We start from the raw sequence: 16,976 nt of genomic DNA, 5'->3' as shown, positions 1-16,976 counted from the left end.
TTTTGAGCTCCTAAGTTAGCAAAACTCCAAATAAGTATCTCCATCCCTTTTATTGCTTAAATACAACCATTTTTTAAAATATAATATTGGGAAATAATGATAACAAATAGACTTGCGATTATTATTATGCTTTCTCCTGGAAAAAAATAATAGAAACCAAATTTAGAATGGTACTCTTTTCGTAGCGAGAAAGTAACTTAGCGGTAAAAGTATTTCAAATTCTGTGAGTATTTTACAGTGGCACTCTTAATATTAATAACTACCTCCACTGTTCGCCCAATCAAATTCACCAATTCAACACCATGTCTCTACAGGATGGCGTACCATTCCCTTTGAATTTTCGACCAGAACTCGTCTTTCTTTTTGGTTTAACAACAATCTCCGATCTTTTGCTTTAGGATGCCCTATAAGCGTTCAATTGGGTTAAGGCCGAGGGATTGTGAGGGTCATAATCTTATCTTTGATCCAAAGTATTGATCTACACCAGATGCTGAAACGTACCCTCAAATCATTATATTCCCACCAACATATTTCACTTTATCCTTTGTGTATTTGTTAAGCTTCTCGTCTTTTAGGATTCTCACATACATTTTTCCATCATCCGTGAATTGTGTAAGTGTTTGTTTTCAAAGTCTTTGTATAGTGTTTCGCTTGGTTAAAAAATGCCACTTTTCGTGGACTTCTACTAAGAGGACTTTCGTGGACTTCTACCAGGAGGACTTTCTTCTATAAGTTGGTTTCTTATTGTTCTAGCTGTCACTGATCCGTTCAATTCATTTTTGAGTTCTCTTAAAGAAAGAAATGGTTTCTTCTTACATATTCTTACCAATAGTGTATCAAAACGCGAAGAATTTTACCTTTTTCTTAATATTGTTTCTTCTTTAAGCCTAGTACGCTGCTGATGCGAAACGAAATTTCCCATACAAAAATGACATGACGAAATCATAAACGAAAAATTTCGCTGTGCTTTTCGTTTTTCAGTACGCTGCTGAACAACGAAATGTGTCATTTTAGTGGATAGCTGTACTAGATTTTTTAGTACAATTCTCCACTCTTTTCGTTCTCAATTTAATTGCCCGGTATATTAATTGCTTGCGAAATTTTGACGTTTAATTTATTTATTGGAAAAAATTGTTTACAAATCAAAATTGAAAATTGTTTACTCGTGACTTTCGGTGTTTTTGTTTTTTGTTTTCCACAGCTGACAGAACTCTACACAAATATTTTTCCGTTGTGGTTTTCGTTTTAATTTCGCTCTACACTTGGAGACCACCGAAAAATTTCGTTTCGCATCAGCAGCGTAGTAGGCTTTAGTCTTGAATTGTAAAGTTTTAAAATACTTTTTTATTCGAACAGTTTAATGTTTTTGCAATTTCTATCATAGTTTTCCAGCTTGTCATCACTTTCCGTTCAAAGGGAGTATAACGTTATGCAAGATCCATGTTTATTAAAATTATAGATGACTTTTACAAATGTTGTTTAGTATCGAATATAAAACATTTGCTTACAAAAATAAATGGATCCTTGCGTTAGAATAACAGTTAAAATATGTTGTTTCTATTATTTTTTCCAACACTGTAAGTTGTCACTTAAACCCTTGAGAAATGCAAATGTAAGGTAAAGGAACACATTATGTTATTTCAATTTTGTCAGCCTCCTTTACAGAACATTAAAGAACATTTTTAAGGGCTTTTCAAAAATTTTTCTCTATGTTAAATGTGTGCTGCCCCCGTCCCCCTCGCTTGATTTTAGACACTAATCATAATAATTCAAGGGTTTTATCTTTTAACGAAAAGAAGATTGTCAAAATGTAACTAAAACGGGAAGCACATTATGCATAAATATTTGTTTTTAAAAAAATAAGTAATTTCTTGTGAAATTTAATAAAAATTAGAATCAGATATAAAATATCATGAAATAAACACAATCAGCAAATTGATCTTAATGGGACCACATAAAACTACTTAAAAATATAATCATCTACTTGTCAGATAAGCTTCTAACTGATCAAATTAAACTCAATCAATAAACACAAAATAATTGAATGAATTTTTAAAAAAAAACTACTTTTGTACTTTCTAAATTACTATTTCCAAAGAATTAAGATAAGTAAATAATTGATATTTTATAATATATAGGATCATTTCCTACCTGAGCAGGAGCGCCAAGGACTCCAACTGCAGATCCTGTTATAAATCTTCCAATTAAAATCATATAATACGAGTTTGACATTGCAATCAAACACCAACCACTTATAATTGGTATGACAGAATACAAGAGTGTTTTTCGCCTTCCAAACATATCAGCACAACTTCCAGACATTAGTGCACCAACTGGTGTTGCTAAACTATGTACACTTGCTATAAAAAGAAAAGTTTATTATTAATATCATTAGTTTTTAATTAATTTATTTACCAATCCATGATCCCTTGGCCACATCGATTGGTATTGTTGTTGTTGTTGAATTGTACAATTGTGGTAAAAGAACTGCCGAGTAACCAATTGGCATACCACATGCTGCTGATAATAAGAGCACAGCACATGCTGCAATGATCTGAAAATTATAAAAAAATTTAAAAAAACACTGATTTCAATTTTAATAACTTTTGTTTTTTTATTATTATTCAATTATTATAACCTATCTACGTAAATAGCCGGTAAATATTTCTATTTTCGAATGCGGGATGATGGTGTTTTTATTGTTTTTAACTCAAAACAATAAAAAACAATTTAAGCTTGATGCGACTTGCGTAGATATTTATGTACATACAAATTCAATATGAGACGTGTGTGGTCTAAAAGACGAGACGTAAAGGCAAGACGTGCAACGCTCAAAACAATCACTTTTACACTTCTTCCATTCTATTAAAACAATTGAGGTCAATCAATTTGTGTTTAGGGTTGAGTTTGGCGACATACTTAGTACTTTACTTGAAATTGAAATGAGATGGAGTCCAGTTTCATAAATATATTTACATATATTATGTTTGTTATTGATCTGTGACAAATTTGTAACCGTATCAGAATATAAAGTAACCAAGTCATGTATTGTAAAGAAATCTTGAAGATGAGAGCACATGTTTTTTGATCATTACTAAATTGAAATGCAGACCTATTTTGATATAATTTTTGTTAGTTTTAAATAATAGTTGAAACGTGTATTTCTCAATTGAATAAAAAGACTTTATTGTAAAGTTTTATCAACTTAACGAAGAAGAGATTAATCGTTACCAAATGCTGAAATTTTTGATAAGTGAGCTTTATCAACAACTCTAAGAAATACCTTCTGAGATACAAACCCCACTCTCTGAGACTAACTCCATATAAGTCGAAATATCTTCTAACTCGAACTTTTTGACCTTATTTTATGATTTCCCTCAATTTTTTCTTTGGGCTAAGAAAGCAATTGAGTAGCAAAACCCTCTCTCGAAGTACCAAAGTGTCGCTATATAAGACCCTCATCATCCCCGTCCTGCTATATAGTGAAGAAGCATGGACTTTGACACGACCTGGGATCGATTCGAAAGAAAAGTTCTTCGCGTGATTTACGGTACAGGCTGTACAGCGACGTAGTCTTAGACAGAAGGGTAAAAGTCCAACGACTAAGATGACTGTGTCACGTAGAGCGCATTAAAACCAATGCTCCGGCCCGGAAAGTCTTCGAATCTACTCCCATAGGAGAGCGCAGTAGAAGAAGACCGCCAATCAGTTGGCAGCACATGTTGAAAGTGACATCTCCCAACTTGGTGCTCAAAACTGGGGCCCCACTCTGTAATGCGTTTCGAAAGCCAATCCCATTCGAAACTGATATTCGATTCCTTTATGAATTCGTACTCTGTGAAATGTTCGAATCGAATAAAACAATTATCTAGTAATTTTTCGATTTATCGAATAGATTTGCCGAGTCTCGAAGTATTTCTTCGTCAAAGCAAAAATACAAAAAAAAATTCAAATCAAATCACAAAGAAGACGTGGAAAAAATTAAAATTCAGTCATTGAGAATTATCGTAATGACTTTTTTTACACTTCACTGCTTTGCTTTTTTCCTTCAAGTTATACGAATCCCACCATAATTTCAAAAGCTTTTGTTTGGTATGCACATTTTTCGCTGATGATTTCCTGTAATGGAATTTATTTGCTTAATTTTCGAATAAAATTATTATATCCTTACTTATATTTAATCTTTCTCACACAACTTAACACAATTTTTTTTTCGTGTCCTTTAAAAACGACCTTCGAATCGCAATTCGTTACCTCAGAATTTTTCATTCCGTAAGTACTAGATTTCTTATCCGCATTAGAAATAGAGAGTACAAAATATTCGTTTTCGAAACACATTACAGAGTAGGGCCCCTGGAAACATCTCACTAGGGACCGAGATAGATGGAGAAGTTTGTTGGGTGATGCCCTAGTGCACATAGTACTGTAGCGTTACCTTAAGTAAGTAAGTAAGTCAGTCGAATGTTTTTCTTTTGCAAACATTTTTTTAAAATCTGGTGGAAGCGCTTCAGTTTATATGACAAAAGCCGAACAATAAAAAAAATAAATGTCAGAGGTGGTCAGAGGATTCAAACATAACTAATATCGATGAAACGGATTTTTTTCAAATGTTTTCCCTCATACGCTTTGGTTAAAAAATGTTTTACAGATAAGTTCAGCAAAAGAATTGGTGAGTTGTTTTGAGGGATCCGACTGACTGGATCAGAAAGCTTCTGATTATAGGAAAAATCATCGTTGTTTCAATTAAATTAAAACTTTGCCGGTGGATTATGTAGAAAATCATAGATCTTGAATAACATCAGACCTTTTCGCAAGTTGACTTATACAAGTTGATTCCAAATTAGGAAGATCAAAGCGCAAGATATTGTACTTCATCATTAACTGTCCAGCTCACCAAAAGCAATTGCAGACAAAATTAATATTTATGTATAACAATTCGAAATGTCCCCGTCCATTTGTCTTGCTTAAAAGTTTTTAGGTTTTTGTGTTTTGTTAAAAAAGTTGTCACTTGAATTACTATTAGGTTAGGTTAGGTTATAGTGGCTGTCCAAGATGGAAACGGACACACTTAGGCCAGTTTAATGGCCCATTGTGATATCACATGAATCTTGAGGCTTCCTCCTAAGCTCAATGGAACCAGCTTGAGTCCCTTACGAAACGTGAGAGGCTGATTATACCGATATGATATGCGTTTTCGAGCTAGAGCAGGGCATGTGCAAAGAAGATGAAAAACTGTTTCTTCCTCGTCCATACAGCTTCTGCAAAAGTCATTTGAGAATACGCCTAGTCCCGTGGCGTGCTTTCCTATTAGACAGTGTCCGGTTATGACACCTATTATCGAGCTTATATGCGATCTGCTTAGAGTGAGCAAGCTCCTTGAACGTTTTAAATCCAGTGTTGGCCAGATGTTTTTTGTGACTTGAAAAAATTGAATTATTCTTAAAAATTAAAAATTACCAACAATATTTTGCTTATAATGAAATAGTTTGATTTCGAAATTTTTTTAACGAGATTTTTAGTCAAAAAGCAATTTTTACCAATTTTAGAAGCATTTCTTGAAAAATTGGAGTTCTTATAATGAACAAATACAAATTGGATAAATGAGATTAACTTAAAGTCAAAATCTTCTATTGTTCACGAGATGTCGAAAACCAAACATCAATTTTTAACAAATTTGCGTACTATTTTTTATAGATTTTATTTTTTTATGAAAAAACGGACTGTTAGATTTTTATACAATGATTTACTAATGGTCAAAAACAATGTTTTCTTTGAGATAAAATAAGTATTGAGCTAATATTTTTTTATTTTTGAAAAGATATTTGAATCGAAAATCAATTTTTATAAATTTTTGTTTAGGTTTTTAATTGTTCGTAAGTAAATTCGAACAATTCAATATTTATTAAAAGATAAAATTAGTTTAAGGCCAATATATCAAAGTTTAGAATATATATTCAAGTCGAAAACCAATTTTTACCTACTTTTAATTCCAATAATATCTCGAAATTTTTAAAAGATATTTAAGTCAAAAATCAATTTTTACCAACGTTAATGTTTTTTTAGGTTTTTATTTTTTATGAAAAATTGACAATTCGATTCAAAATTTTAAGAGATGTTAAAAAAGCTATTTACCGTTGCACAAAATCGTTTTGGAGATAACATCATTTTTGTTCATAAAATTTTCGAGGTGAAAAATATATTATTTTAGGTTTTTTGATTTATAAAAACAAAAACGTTAATCGGATTTTTACCAAAAACCTATTTGTTTGGTATCACGTTACAATATGTAATATAAAATTTAATTCAAGTCTCCAGCATTATTGGTTCGTGAGAAAATGTTTACCTATTTTTTTTTTTAAATATGCTTGAGATAATTAAAATATGCAGAAATGTGTGGAAATATTTTTGATTGGCTAGATTCTTATTAATCCAATAGAAAGCAATTAGTGAAAATAAATGGTAGCTTAAGAAGTTTGTGTGAAATTAGTATTGGTGTTCCCCAAGGTTCGGTTTTATGTCCCTTGCTTTTTCTGATTTTTATTAATTCTATTTCCAATGAGAATTTCAAAGGCAAAATTACAGAATTTGCTGATGAAAAAGCCTTTTTATATAATTGCAGTTCTCTTTTTGACATTAACTTAGACTTGGATACCTTTAGACGCTGGTTTGCAGTTAATAAAAATGGTATTAAGCATTACAAATAACTAAAAATAAACTAAAACAAAACTAACGTACTTTAGATAGATAGATAGATAGATAGATAGATAGATAGATAGATAGATAGATAGAGATATACATAGATAGATATTTTTATTCAATAATTTTAAGTTTCTTGTTACATACATTTTTTGGTTAAATGAATAAATAATAGGGCATGACACAAATGTCGTCTGCCCGAGTGACAATGTTATTTAATTTTATATTCAATTTAAAATCATAGAATTTTTAGTTTTTTCAAGTAATTGTTACTTATTGACTTGTAGCAAAATTTACTTTTAATTCAAACAAACAATAAAAAGGAGAGTAGTTGTGGCTTTTAGTTTAGTCGAAACAAAATTTGATAACTTTAAATTTATTTACAAAATACAAAGAAAAACATGATTTTTAGTAGACACAAAAATACAAAAAATATAGTTAAGTTTCGAATAAATGTCCCTTTCCGTAGATGTTCTCGCCTTTTCTATGAATGTTTTTCTTTCATTTTCATCGATCGATTGTATAACCTCGTACAGTGCTTATTTCATCTGGAGACCAGTACATTCTATCAGTTCTAGAATAATACCACAATTTGCAGCAAGATCAATCCAACCCTTGTAGAATCCAGTTTTTCGACGAATGACACTTCTTAATCGGTTTCGGTCCATATTAATCACCTGTATCATAAAATCATTTTTGATTGATTGATTTTATAGACATACACAGCCGTAGTACTGCCATTCTTAACATATGGTTCTTAGCAAAGCTTATAATATTAATAAGCTAAAGAAGGTTCAGAGAACAGCTTGCGTCGGCACCACAGGGGCCATGAGTACTTGCCCAACAGACGCCTTAAACGTTATTTTTTATCTTCTACCAATCGACCTTTTTATTAAATACATAGTTTCCTGCAGCGCTATTAGGCTGAAGGAATCAAATAGCTGGTTGTCAAAACATTATGGTCATAGCAACACTACCAAATTGATTCCCTCAGATATTATCTCGGTAGACACTGACTACTGCACTCCTACTTTGAACCTTAGTAAGGGTTTTTAGGTTATTTTCCCATCGAGAGAAGATTGGCAGGATGACATCGTGTCGATAGGTTTCGTCACAACCATCTTTACTGACGGCTCAAAGATGGAGTGCGAAGTTGGTTCTGGGATCTTTTCTGATTCCCTAAATGTAGCCAAATCCTTCATAGCTCACTTGGGCAAATGGTTAACATTCCTCTTGGTGCTATGAAGGGTAAAATCTTTTCTATCTACCAAACTGAATCAACCCGAAGGTGGAGCAATTTACCCAACTGCATTATATCTAGGAGGATACGGCCCACCTATAACAAAACCCGTACAAACGATCTTCTATGCAGGCCAAGGCAAGACATAGCCAGGATTGTTGAGGTTTGTACCGGACATTGGCCTATAGGAGTTCATGCAGAGAAGGTGGGTATCTATTACATCACCTTTTGCCGTAGTTGTAATGACCAAAGAGAAAGTGCAACGATAATCCATTTCCTCTGCAAATGTCCTGTTTTGGCAAACACCAGAATGAAATGCTTTGGAAAAGAATTCTTTCAAGAACTCGATGAGCTATCTGAGACAAAGATTAGAGACCTAATCTTTTTTCTCAATGCGACAAAATGGCTCTAACATAATCGCTATGAAGCTTCTCTATCAATCTATCCCTTTCAATCAAAGGTCAAACGAGTTTTTGGTATCAAAACGGCGCACTACAGCTCTAATTGGATCTTAGGCTAGGTTGCCTTGAGATCGCCATTTCTACCTACCTAATCACCTGTATCAAAATAGTTTACGTTCAGCTTCAATGTTCATACAAAGAGTGTCGAAAGCCCTGCTTCCAAATTTTCAACAATTTCGTATTTCCGAACACCCCAGATTGTCAGACTGACGTACTTTAGTCTGTCAGGATCTTCTAACTTAGTTGATTCCGATATATTTTATCATTCCTCAGATTGCCAAAAATTTAAATTCAGTGTTTTGTCTCTAGGGAGCCCTGTTCAACTCATTGCTTTCAGGTAGAATTTGTGAATACCTTTAAATACCTTGGTGTCATACTTGATAGCAAAATTAATTGGTCCGAACAGTTTTAGACAGTTTTATACACTTGGTTTATACTGCTCGAGAAAAATACTTGTTATGATCTACTTTGGCATTGTTCACTCTAAAATTCAGTATGGAGTAACTTGTTGGGGAGGGTCTTATAAAAATAAAATTATTATTTGTTAAAAAAATCGCTTTCATAATAGTTTAAATTTATTTCAGGAGTTAAAAGTTCTTCCTTTAAGACGTCTATACTATTTCAAAGTCTTGAGGGTGTTTTTTTTTTTTATTAGAAGTGAGTATCTATCAAAAAGAAATAATCCTCGATAGAATTTCAGAGTGAATTATATGAATTTAGTATCTCTTATAATAAAATTTACTTTCGCAGATTCTTCACAATAATAGCACCTTCAGTTTTTAATGACTTTCTCAATAAGAACTCTTAGAGTTTTGTCCATTTTCCTACAAAGTGTAAGGTAATGGCTGTTTAGTTACGATCACGTACAAATTGAAACCTTATTATCTATAGTAAATTAATTAAAAAAAAACTCATTTCTTTTTATCACCTTGTATCACAACTTGTATAATATAATTAGCTGATTATTATATTTTGCCTTAGTAGGTACTTATTAATATTAATTAATTGAGGTAAATGCTATGTTTATATTTAACGTCTTCTACTTAATTTATAATTGGAAGCATTGCATCTAACTGCATTATTATCTGCATAACAAAATTTATTTGAAGTCGATATTTTTACTGGTTCTTGAGCTCACGCACAGACATCTCTCTAGGGACCTTGAAATGTCGAGAAATGTCAAAATTTTCAATTCGACAATTCGGATCGATTACAGTAACTATCTATGGGAAGTTAATAAAGAGAAAGAGAACTAATGACGTTGAAAATGAAGTTGAAGAAGAAGATAAAGCTGAAATAATAGACCCTGAATTATCAGACAAAATGACATCGAAAATGAAATTGGTACATTGCAATCTGCAAGTGAAGAAGAGAGAGAGGCTTAAGGACAGGATTCATCTTCAAATGGAATCCAGTCAATTTGTGGTAAGCTAAAATCACCTTAAAGTAAAATATTGGGGTCAGTGCAGGACAATTTTATAACAAATTATAATTAATCATGTGTTTGGATGCTATTTTTAGTCATGAGAGCTTATTTCTCTTTTTCTTCATTAGTGCTTTAGGTCGGCTTAGAATTTTTAAAAACGGTTTCTTTTCTTCTTTTTAAATGTTCCCCTAGACCTAGAACATTATTTCCCAAAAGATTATGGCCGGGAAAAACTTTTTAGTACTTCGTTTTCGAATTTTAATTATTAAGATATTTCAAAATTATTCATGATTTTCTGCTACTCAAAACTTCGACACATTTCTTAAAGCCGGACTCGAAGTTTGCAATCAGTCTATTTTAACCGATCGTCACATTGATCATTATGATTGAGAATAATAGTCAGTGATATTTATTAATAAAAAGTATAGAAATTCCGAAAAACGCATGAGCCCTCAGAAAACTTGAAAAAGTAAGTATACGCCACAGTTATCCTTTGTTCCCTTATGAAACCAGCGCTAAACAAAACAATGCAAACAGAGAAAGTGCTCAAATCATTACGCTATAGACTATTCAGTTGTTATATTTCAATAATTATTCATAAATGTTAATTACTTTGTGTTTTAAGAACATTTTGTGTAATTTTCGTAGATTGTATTTACGGTATGTCAAAATAGTTTGTTGTAAGAACTAAGAGGTTATTTTTGTATTATGACACCCAATTGTTATATCCCATATGGTCTAGTGGCTAGGATATCTGGCTTTCACCCAGAAGGCCCGGGTTCGATTCCCGGTATGGGAAGTTTTTTTTATTTTTGTTAATTTTTATTAATTTTTATAAAGGGTGATTTTTTTGAGGTTAGGATTTTCATGCATTAGTATTTGGCATATCACGCGGGATTTCAGACATGGTGTCAAAGAGAAAGATGCTCAGTATGCTTTGACATTTCATCATGAATAGACTTACTAACGAGCAACGCTTGCAAATCATTGAATTTTATTACCAAAATCAGTGTTCGGTTCGAAATGTGTTTCGCGCTTTACGTCCAATGCGTACAGTGCGTATAGAAGAGAATATTGCGTCTGTTTCTCAGAGTGTTGCTGAAGACCGTGAAATGTCGATTTGTCGCCGTTCGCAGCAATTGGGTTTGTGTTATTCGACCACATGGAAGATTTTACGCAAAGATCTTGGTGTAAAACCGTATAAAATACAGCTCGTGCAAGAACTGAAGCCGAACGATCTGCCACAACGTCGAATTTTCAGTGAATGAGCCCTAGAAAAGTTGGCAGAAAATCCGCTTTTTATCGACAAATTTTGTTCAGCGATGAGGCTCATTTCTGGTTGAATGGCTACGTAAATAAGCAAAATTGCCGCATTTGGAGTGAAGAGCAACCAGAAGCCGTTCAAGAACTGCCCATGCATCCCGAAAAATGCACTGATTGGTGCGGTTTGTACGCTGGTGGAATCATTGGACCGTATTTTTTCAAAGATGCTGTTGGACGCAACGTTACGGTGAATGGCGACAAACTTTTTGTTGCCAAAAATGGAAGAACTGAACTTGGTTGACATGTGGTTTCAACAAGATGGCGCTACATGCCACACAGCTCGCGATTCTATGGCCATTTTGAGGGAAAACTTCGGAGAACAATTCATCTCAAGGAATGGACCGGTAAGTTGGACACCAAGATCATGCGATTTGCCGCCTTTAGACTATTTTTTGTGGGGCTACGTCAAGTCTAAAGTCTACACAAATAAGCCAGCAACTATTCCAGCTTTGGAAGACAACATTTCCGAAGAAATTCGGGCTATTCCGGCCGAAATGCTCGAAAAAGTTACCCAAAATTGGACTTTCCGAATGGACCACCTAAGACGCAGCCGCGGTCAACATTTAAATGAAATTATCTTCAAAAAGTAAATGTCATGGACCAATCTAACGTTTCAAATAAAGAATCGATGAGATTTTGCAAATTGTATGCGTTTTTTTTTTTTTTTTTAAGTTCTCAAGCTCTTAAAAAATCACCGTTTATATCTCATCCCCGTTAACAAATAAAGAAATATATATGATTTTATTGTGTTGTGCAAATAAATGTTAACTTTATTTGACGTCGAAGACATTGAACGATAAAAAGAGTGCTCTTTGAGATTGACCTGAGAAGATTCATTCAGGTAGGGTAAATTATATTATCTCCTCGATTTAAGTGTGCCTGTTGCAAGAGTGACCAAATGAACATAATATGTGTCATTTTTATTGTATCAATAAAAACAAAAATAAATCAGTCTAATAAACTCACCTGATGAAATATTCCTCGTTTACTTGATGTTTTTTGGTGGGGTATGTCTGTTGCATTTGTAATTTTTGTATGAGATTCTCTGTTTGACGACGGTAGAAGTGCTTTTTCCGAAGCAGGTACAATCACATATTGTAGATTTTTATTAGCAACGAATTTGTCATGCTCCTCGTCGGCCCTATAATATTTAATAAAAAAATTAAGTTGTTTTTGGATATTTATCTTTAAACACTTAAAGTGAATTTTGATACTGATATTGAATTACAAAAATTTGATATTCATTTCACAATTTTTTGCTGTTCATGCATATGTACAGTGGTGGACACGAATTTTTGTACTTTCAATTCTTTATTACTTGCAAGTAACGGTTCATTTTTATGTTGTTACTATGACTATATTATAAAGAAAAATAAAAAAAGAAAATGAATTAGTCATGGCAAAATTAAAATGGTGCTCAAAGGAAAAAAGAAGTCTGATTTTGAAAATGGAGTAAAAAGGTCGGGACGGTAACACACATTTCTAAGTTGTTAGAATGCTCCAGGAAGCTGATTAATAATGCCTTTCCTCATTTCAAAAAGTTTGGAGTGATTGAAAACGTTAAACAAAACCCCCGAGCCAGAAAGACAAAGACAAATGAAGATGGGATTATTTATAGTTTATCGACCAAGGATCCGTTTAAGACCTCCAGTGAAATTAGAAGCGAACTTTCAACGAACAGTTTGCCAAAGCTCACCTAGACAAACCAATTAGTTTTTGGGAAAACGTATTCTGGAGCGATGAATCCAATTTCTGCCGGTTTGGATCGGATGGGAAAAAATATGTTTGGCGTCCAAAAAACAGGGAATATGATCCAAGATACATCATTAAGACGGTGAAAGACGGTGGTGGCAACGTTATGGTCTGGGCTGCTTTTTCATGGCACGGCCGGCGGGGTTGGCCCCATCGTAAAAATTGACACCAAAAAGGACCATAACGTGTACAGAGATATTCTGTTGGATCATATGATATCCAACGCAGAAGACGCAGAAGTGTGCCTTAGAGGTGAATAAAATTGACGTTTTGAAGTGGCCAGCACAATCACCCGATCTTAACCCGATCGAGAATTTCTGGAATGATGTTGAATTTAACACAATTGTGGCAGGAGATTCAAAATACTTGGTATGCAATTCCAAAGTCACGATGTGAGGCTTTGGTTGAAAGTTTGCCAAGAAGAATTGCTTCTGTACTGCAAAATAAAAGGTTACCTACCATATACTAAGAAAAACTTAGAATTGATAACGATAAGTAAAATTTTATCAAGAAACTGTTGAAAGTGCTAAATTCATGTCCAGGCGAAAAATTGATGTTTCTACTTTCCATACTTTTTTCTTCTTACAGATGGTAAACATATTTGATGAAGTACTATGAAAACATAAAGTGCTATGTATATGTAATGTACATAAAATAAAACTAATTTCATAATAAGAAAACAAATGGAAAATTAAATGGTTTTTAATTTCTTTAACAAGTGTGCTAAATTCTTGTCCACCACTGTATGTATGTATGTAACTGCCATTACAAAGCATATGCGTAAGGCTCAAAAATCCGATGTTATGTGTATCAATTCCAGCAGAATTGAATGAAAAGAAAAAATAGTCGAAAGGATTTAACAATTTTCGACATTTTTGTGTTTAGTTAAGTCATTAAAATCTTAACCCAAAGAAAAAACTATTTCACAGTTGAAAAGCATAATTTAAAATGAAGAGAATACATTGTTTAGAAATTCTACTCGACGCTATAATACTTAACATCTTTTAATACTAATGGAAGGTCGTAATTGACTCGAATGGATGTATTTAGAGAAACTTAATGATTTGTAATGGGGAACACTTAAAAAAACAAGTAAGGCCAAGGGCGGATCAAGATTTTAAACAGGGGGGTGGGGGAGCGGTACACACTAAACGCAAAGATGAGTTTTTGAGCACCGTTTAAAAATGTTCTTTAATCTTACTGAACAGTAAGGAGGCTGACGAAGTATAAATTACATAATTTGTATCTTAACCTAGCATTCATATATTTCAAGAGCTTAAGTGATGAACTTAATTATAAGATTATTTTAGAATACTGTTGTCCAGCAACATGTTAATTTGGACGACTCACTATATATCTTTGTCAAACACGTTTTTCTTAAACTCACCATGAAAATAATAGAAGTAATGATTTTGGATGCGTTCCGATCCTTTGACCGAAGTCATAGGGTCATATTCATAGTTCCTTGATAAGTTCTGATATGGTCTTTGCTAAATTAAACTTCAGTTTATGTTATTAATAGACAATGTAAAGCCATTAGAGTGTATTCATAGAGAATTACTAAAGTCGCGATTTCTTGATCTATAAATTAATTAAATAAACACAGCTCTTATTCATAGTCAATTTTTCTGATGTGTTTAGCAAAACGCCAGTTAAAGGTTGTATTCTACTACAATTATACTGCAAATGGCAGGTCAAAGCAAAAAAAATACTGTTATATTTTTAAACTCGTTGTTTTGTGCTGTTATTCCTCAAATTGAATGTATGTGGGATTGGCCAAACCTCGACACATCACCCTACTCCAACAGCCGAACAAGACAGAACCGACCACTTAACAAACGGACTGACATAAAAAAAGAGAACGAGAGTCCCCTTTCATTTATTTTCCATACCCAGATTGAATAGTTATTCAGTCATACGTTGTCCTTGTGTGCAGAGAGTTTAGCTGGCCGGGCGTTACGCATCATTTCCATTTATTTTAATTATAATTATAAACTCAATACTTATCAATAAACTTTAAACAAAAAGTAACTTTGGTGTCGCCTATTTACTTAAGTTCCGAAAATTATCCCTAGACAAAACCCTACATGTATAATACAATAATAATATTAACAAAATGTTACTGTTTCTTTATTTAAACGATATCATTAATAAAAATTCTTATTGCTTAATTCAAATGAATTGAATCGTGTTTTCTTTTTCTTTTGCAGTACACCAAATAACTTAAACTCCTTTAAGAAATCCATATTTTCTTCAATTGCGGTATCAATCGACATTTTTATTTGATAAACAAAAATCAAATAAGACATTTGCTGTGATAATAACAACTTAAACACATCAATTGTTATGTTTATAGTTAAAACACAGATAAAGCCCTAAACTTAGGTTTAAATTTATTTATGAATAGCCTAAACTCTGGCATTGATTAATAACAATTTAGCAAGAGTTAAGCAAACATCTATGAATATTCCCCATTTTAAAACGATAATCTGAAGTCAAAAATAAACACGTCGAAAGCTATGTTTAAGTTGATTCAAAATCTATTAAACGTCAAAAATAAACAAACTGAGTAAATTAAGTTAAGAGTCATTTTATTTGAAAATTTAATATCAAATATTAAAATGTCAAAAGACTTTTGCGTATATCAATAGTTTGACTTGAATATTTGCTTGGTGTTGGAATAATACCAACTAATAAAAAATGAAAGCTCTACTTAATCCGATTGGAGACCTTTGAAATACATAGATGACGATTTTTATGAAAGGTATCGATTCGAGAAAAAAAAATTGTTAAGTTTATGATTGATCTTCTAAATTTAATAAATAGAAATTCAATGAAATGTTTGCTAATATCTGCGTGCTTCTAAGTCATTTAACCAACAGCCCGACTTCATAAAATTGCTTAACTTACAGCTAACAAAATAGTTTAAAGGGTTTCATAGATGTTGGCTCTCCGGCTAACGCAATTAATTTTGTTACCCTCTAAAATCCATTTTGTAAAGGTTTAAGTGAAAATTTTTCAAAATTGTAGTAGAATATGCCTTAAACCTGTTTCTAACTAAACAGAACTGGCAAATTCTTTATGAATAGCAGCTGTGTTTAACCCATATGTTGAATTTAGACTCCAGTTCAAATAGACTCGGGTTTAAAATCTGAATATGAACATGCCCCATATTGTTTTGTTTCTTACATTAAGGTATATTTAAATGCAGAAACGCATTCAAATGTTTAAAAATATTGAATTTAGGAGACATCACGTAAATTACGTTATTAGTTTGATCCTTGTCCTTAAAAAATAGGGAAAAAAATGCGACAAAGGCAAGCAGGGTTGCTGTTTTTGTTTTAAAATATTCTTGTGTCACGATTCAAGAAGTAAAGAAAGTTGAGTTAAAAGATTTATTTTTAATTTAAAGGAACAATTTTTGGGTGTTTTGATATTTAGATGTGTCATAAACGGCCGTTAAATCGTTTTGAGCACAATTTCTATCACCGTAGCAAATTTATTAAAAATTTTCGTTTGAGAATTTGAGTTGGAAATTAATTTTGTACAATTTCTATTTTTTTTTTCTTTTGAACAATTCTGATATTTCGGACCCCAAAACTCCTACCTGCATTCCCCCTGCTAAATATGAAACCATTCCAAGGTTTCAACAGTTTTTGAAATCCGCCACATTTAAGACCCAAATTACAATAGTTTAGATGGATTTTCGTGCATTTTGCGCAGAAATGTTAGAAGTTGTTTTAAACCTTGCATATAGCTTTTTTTCAAATATAATTTATTCTGTTCTTGTTGGCAATTCTATAGGTGCGAAGAACGATACAAAAATATAGATGCAAAATCCAGAAAATGAGTTTGCCTAGAAAATGTGTTTTTTTTTTGTAGGAAAATAAAACAGATTATGATATTAAGAATCTTCTATCTTTTGTTTGACGTATTTCTTTGAACTCAGTTTTCGGGATTCTATTACTAATCGTTATCAGTCTGCTTAATTGTAGAATGGAACTGATGCAAGAAGACACACCCGTCTTTTGTTGGAAAATCTATCAAAAGTAAAGTAAGATTTTACACGAATAACAAA

General features: G+C 32.5%; 1 protein-coding gene and 1 non-coding gene across 2 annotated transcripts in view; one reads left to right on the top strand and one right to left on the bottom strand.

Moving 5' to 3' along the window:
* The window catches only part of LOC129940650 (facilitated trehalose transporter Tret1-2 homolog), a 42,756-nt gene that overhangs the window by 12,170 nt on the left and 13,610 nt on the right, over window positions 1–16,976 (bottom strand). Inside the window, exons 2-4 of the mRNA XM_056049040.1 lie at window positions 12,113–12,287; window positions 2,416–2,554; window positions 2,152–2,360 (exon numbers count right to left, since the gene is read on the bottom strand). Of these exons, the coding sequence (XP_055905015.1) occupies window positions 2,152–2,360; window positions 2,416–2,554; window positions 12,113–12,287 (523 nt within the window). The remainder of the gene's footprint in view (window positions 1–2,151; window positions 2,361–2,415; window positions 2,555–12,112; window positions 12,288–16,976) is intronic.
* Trnae-uuc (transfer RNA glutamic acid (anticodon UUC)) lies at window positions 10,551–10,622 on the top strand. The gene has a single exon. It is a non-coding gene; the product is annotated as a tRNA-Glu (tRNA).

The sequence above is a fragment of the Eupeodes corollae genome, chromosome 1, assembly GCF_945859685.1.
Source record: "Eupeodes corollae chromosome 1, idEupCoro1.1, whole genome shotgun sequence".
NCBI classification, from domain to species: Eukaryota; Metazoa; Arthropoda; class Insecta; order Diptera; family Syrphidae; genus Eupeodes; species Eupeodes corollae.
This window is presented reverse-complemented; position numbering and strand designations above follow the sequence as displayed.